Here is a 5,661-nt window from a genome sequence, read left to right as displayed (position 1 = left end):
CTCGAACGACTCGTATCGTAGCAAATATTGTCTATGGTTCTGTCACAGTCACCAATGTCACCAATGTCACCATCGCTTTCGAATACAAACAAAAGTTGCTTGCTTTTTATGGACCGTTATGTTACGTTTATTTATTTATTTAAGCTAAATCTTCGTTCTTTTCACTGTGTTATGTGACGACTTGTTAAAAAAAATATATTTGATCATTCAAATTAAAAATGGCTGAAGATTACTTTAATCTAAAGCGAAAACTAGAAGACTTAGGATATAATAATTCTTTGCCTTTGGAAGCAGTTCCTCTGGTAGAATGTGTGCTCGCAGATCTGCTTCAGACTACAAGGAGTTTACAACATTACATGGATCTTTCAAAAGAAGCTCTCATGCAACGAGACTCCTTGATGCTGGAAGCTGAACCATACAAATGTGACAATGCAAAGCTCATTCAAGAAAATAATCAATTACACAAAGAAAACATCAAATTAAAAGAAGACTATTTGAGGTTGTCTAAAGACAGTAAAAGAAAAATTAAAACATTGTCGGATGAGCTTACAAAGAAGGAAACATTGATAAGTAAGTTGCAACATGATCTTAGGGACCTGAGCCTCAGAGGGTTGTGTGTTAGCACCCAAAGCAGCCGCAATAAAAGCAGAAGGAAAGACTGTGGAGATGATAATGTTGCTAGATTGTGCTTCTGCAATGACAATAAGTTAACTGGTTCTGATAGTGATATCACAGAGTTGACAAAGAAGATACAAAGCCTGGAAGAAAAGAATGGAGCCTATTTTGATGAAATATCACTTTTGAAGAGTCAAATTGAACACAGAGATAATGAAATAATAAGGCTGAATATCCTTCTTGAAGGTGGAAGGCCTCTTAAAGCTGTTAGCAGAGATGTTTGCAATTCACATACTGATAAAAAAGTTCAAGAGCTACTCGGGCAGCTACAAGACATAGGTGCTGAAAATGGTGTTCTGCGAAAACAAGTCGCAGATGCTTTAGAAAAACAACATGAGGCTATGAAACGGGCACTAAATCTTGCTGATAGGAACAAGACTCTACATGATGAATTGAAAAAAATGGACTCTTTAGCTTTAACTGTTGAAGATGATTGTAATAAAAGAATGGCTACCATGGCAAATGAGATGAGTCTGTTACAAGCTAAAGCCGAAAACCTAGTTAAGAAAAACTCAGAACTAATGAATCAAATTTCGCAATCACCTAAACTAGATAGACTTCAATTAGACCTGAATATTGCTCTGGGGGAGAAGGAGACTCTGCAACAGAAGGTTAAAGATCTAACTGAGTTAAATAAAACTTTACAAGATAAAATTCTATTTTTTGCTTCTAACAGTAACACAAATTCTGAAAGAGGACTTAGTGCAAAAAGTAAATGCCCAACAAAAGATGAATTACATAAAATTCTAGAGGAAGAAAGAAAAAAATATGAGACGTGCATGGCAAAATTGCAAGAACAATTAACTGAAACAACAACTATGTTTAGCAAACATTTATCAAAGTGTAAAGATTATAGCCCAAGAAATGGTATTCCTCCAGATAGTGCTTGCATTAAAAATCTTCATAATCAATTGTGTGAGTGCCAACAAAGAATACTAATGTTAAAAAAAGAGAATGAAGAACTTAAAGCCACGTCTGCTATGCAAGATGAAGGTAATAAACAAAATTATAAAGATGTAATTAGTCAACTTAATGCGGAAAATGCTGAACTTTCTAAGGAAAACATTTCCTTAAGCAGTCAATTGAGTCAGTACAAAAGTATGAAATTGACACAATATAGCACAGGATGTGAATACACAAAACGTGATATTTTAAAACTTCAAGATGAAGTTGAAAGGTTAAAGGAGAGTAATAATATCTTAAGAAAAGATAAGGAACAATACATATCTTTGTACAAAGAATCCACAGATTTAGTTGAAAAGTTAAAACGAGATTTAGCTTTGAAGCACAGAGAAATGGAACAGTTACAGGAAGAAAATAGTTCTTATAAAATGACACACCGAACCGGTAAGGCATCTGCTGACCACCTCAAAGAAGAATGCAACTTTTTAAGAGAGCAAATAAAAAGAATGCAATCTGATGTTATAAAGGAGAAGACATTGGCTAATCAAATTAAGAATATTCAAATGGAAACTGAAAGAAGCAGTAATGAAGTGCAAAGTGAGTTATTTTGTACTCAGAAGAAACTAAGCCTATCTAAAGACACAATTGAATCACTACAAAAGAAATGTAATGATTTGCAATCTGAAATAACTTCTCTGAATCATGATAAATCAAAGTTAATGGAGAATTTAAAAAAGATAGATCAAGATAGAGATAAATTAGTTTTAGAATTGGATCACAAGACTGAAGCTGTAAGTGTTCTTGAACAGAAAGTTAAATCTCAGAGCCATGAGATAAATAAACTGGAAGATGAACTAGCTGAACTAAAAAGAAGACTAAACCTTAACAAAATATCAGAACACAAATTGGTAGATTTTGAAACACAAATCCAATTTCTCAATGGGGAAATTTTACGCTTGAATCAGCAATATGATAATGCTGTTATAGAAAATAAACATTTGCAAAATAGTTTGGCAGAGGCAAACGGAAACATGAAATTAAATAAAATTGAATATGAAAAATCTAAAAGAGAAGTAGACGGTCTTAAACAACAATTACAACACTATGTAGCAGAAATCAGGCGAATTGAAGAAATGCTCTCACAAAAAGAAGCCGAAAGATCTGATATGCTAGAACACTTTGCAAGTTTGTCCGTTGAAGCAAATATATTAGAAAATACAAATCACTCTTTGGAGAGTGAATCTGCTTCAAAATCACTACAGTTACAAACATATATTAGCAAAATACAGGCTCTAGAAGAAAGGCTTATGGATAAAGGTAACACCATTGACGCCCAATCAGCAAAGATTGCAACAATGACCTGTAGGATTACTGCCTTAGAAAATGAGGTGAAATTAGTTACCGAGGAAAAAGCTCTTCTTGAACAAAATCTGTCATACCTGAAGCAAATGTGTAGCAATCTTCAAAAAGAATCAGGTCAAGTGACACATGGCTTGAGCGAGGCTGACTCAGAACTGCAACTGTACGAAAATAAAATAAAGAGTCTTTCAAAAGCAAAGGCAAGATTAGAGGAAGAGAAACATGATGTAAAAGACAACTTAGAAACAACTGAAAAGTTACTGGCAAATGCAAGGAGAGAGGTTGTGGAGCTGAAATTGGCTCTGCAGGATGCTACAGCTGAAACAAAATCTTTGCAGGACAGAATTAATAGACTAAGTCGCGTAGAAACTGAAATACATGATGTAAGTTGTTATAGGAAGGGAGGCGAATAGGGGAATTTTCGGTAATACTCGAGCGTGGCAGTTTAAGATATGAGAGATACCTTAGTCCCAATAGAACAACCTTGTAAAGTATTTAGCTCTATATGTAGTGACGCGCGCCTAGGATAGACGATCAGATTAGTAAAAAAAAAATCGATAGTCTGAAATACTCGAGCGCGTCAGATTAAGATATTGGGGGTTGATTTTAGTGTTTTAAGACTAAATTTAACTAATCTGATGATAAGTCCTTGACGCCGCCGAGTTATAGGGTCGCGAACTTGTAAAAAAAAACGTTAATCCGGCATTCTCGAGCGCGATTATTTATTTTTTTATTTTGAAGAATATAATCTAAAACTTACTAAAAATACAAAATCTGCCGGTTTCTGTATGACCGGAAGTGTGGAGGAGCCATTTCGTCTTCCGAAAAACGCGTTGCGGCATATAAGTCGCGAACGATACATTTTACAAAAAAAAAGGTTTAAATAAACAAAAAAGGTAATTTTATTTTACACAAAAAAAGGTCTCTACATTTTTGTCCAAAGTTAAAAAATTTTGACTTGAAGCATCATAAAAACTCAAACTCCCGGTTTTTTTAGTATATCTCGAAAACTGAGGGTGTTAAAAAAATTGATATGAAATAACGATGATTAAATTATGTGACTTTTATTATATCTCAATTTTTTTTTTTCTAAAGCTTCTCTACAATTTTCGTGGACTCGGAAAAAGTTATGCGTATCTGTATACAAAAGTATTATTAACATGTACAGTTTCATGTATGTATATTATTCAATAGCCTGTTGATCCTCAAATTGTTTTTTGGACGTACCGTACGTTGGTTGCATCTATCGCTTTATTGTCATTCTTAAAATCCCCGTTTTATCAAGGAGAAAGAAAGGAAAAAAAAGAAACCAAAAAACCTTTTTCGGTCAGATTAAGAGAACCCACCAACATTTTTGTCAGATTAAGAAAATATGCTTTCAGGATACCGAGATAAACCTCCCCTATGAGAATCTGACGCGCTCGAGTATTTCAAAAAAACTTTTTTTTTTTGCATTTTCAATAATTCATCGTAACTTATCGTCACGCCGAAATCGTCAGTTTTTTTAAAGGGAGCTTCCTTGGGGCCTACTTAACACCCCTTCCGAAAATCTGACGCGCTCGAGTAATTTTTTTTTTGCATTTTTGACTACTTTATATTCCTACCACCACCACGCAAACCGGCAGATTAGTATACCGTTGGTATCAGAGGCACTTGGGGCATACGTAGTATGAATATCTGACGCGCTCGAGAATGCCCAAGTAACTGTTTTTTTTTTACATTTTTGAAAAACCGTACACGCCAAACCCACCGCTAAAATGGTTTTTACCATACGAGCTTTTCTTTTCGAAATTATTTTATCTTTCGATTTTGATAGGTCTCAACGGCGCCGTTGAATTACGCCATTTAGCTACCTCGCCTCCCTAACTATTAGTTGTTCAAATTATAACAATCTTGTTAACAATAGAAAGATTTTGATATTAATTTGTTTTTTGTTTTTTTACAGTCTACATTGAGGCGAGAATTGGAGCTTCCTCTTATGTTGGAAGAAACAATTCACGAGGTCAGCCATGAGGAGGATGAAGACAGCACACGTTTTCATGAATTACATAAAAGATTTTCAAAGTACTCCCATGGAAGTACTTTATAAAATCAATTATTAGCTAATTATCTGTTGTTATTTATTAATTGTTAACCGTTTGTGTAACAATTATGTTATGAATTAGGTAAAGTTGCATTTATAAAAGAAAACTGTATTGTATTAAATAAATTATATTTATTACCAATGGATAAATATGAAAAAGTTACTTTACCTAAACCAAAACCTCTATACAATACATTACTAGGTAACTAAGAACACTAGCTTTTGTTTTCTAACAATGTTTAACAACAAAAAGTTCATTCTTTATATGCCTTTGTTATTGTTAAAGGGTTTCAGGTATTGACAGTAGTGAGTAGACTGCTTTTAACATTCAAGAGGACTAGATTAAGCTAAAAGTCAGTGTAAGTTAGGTAGTGCTGGGCAGATTTACATACATAGTCTCTATTGATATTCCAGCCCTAACATTGCTGAGTGTATGCTATTACCAGGTGGATTAGAATTAAGTGTAACTTCAGTAGCAGACATCTACTAATATTTTACACAGTATCCTACAACTACTGCAAAGGCAAGGAGTTCAATTCAAATGCTCACAGTTTGCTCCATTTCACCCTCCATTTTCATAAGGCACAGTGAAATTGCTTGAAAAAGAATCACAAATAGTTTTCAACAGCTACTAGATTCGT

At 34.1% G+C, this 5,661-nt stretch overlaps 1 protein-coding gene across 1 annotated transcript; it reads left to right on the top strand.

Annotated features, from left to right (window-relative positions):
• The first annotated feature begins 74 nt into the window (after positions 1–74).
• On the top strand, positions 75–5,170 carry LOC133523450 (centrosomal protein of 135 kDa-like). The gene is made up of 2 exons (XM_061859033.1): positions 75–3,320; positions 4,883–5,170. Exons 1-2 carry the CDS (start codon positions 219–221, stop codon positions 5,024–5,026), a joined length of 3,246 nt encoding a protein of 1,081 aa, XP_061715017.1. The 5' UTR covers positions 75–218; the 3' UTR covers positions 5,027–5,170.
• The last annotated feature ends 491 nt before the right edge of the window (positions 5,171–5,661 follow it).

This window comes from Cydia pomonella, chromosome 12 (assembly GCF_033807575.1).
Source record: "Cydia pomonella isolate Wapato2018A chromosome 12, ilCydPomo1, whole genome shotgun sequence".
Lineage (NCBI taxonomy): Eukaryota > Metazoa > Arthropoda > Insecta > Lepidoptera > Tortricidae > Cydia > Cydia pomonella.
The sequence above is the reverse complement of the archived record's forward strand: the minus strand, read 5'-3'. Positions and strand labels throughout refer to the sequence as shown.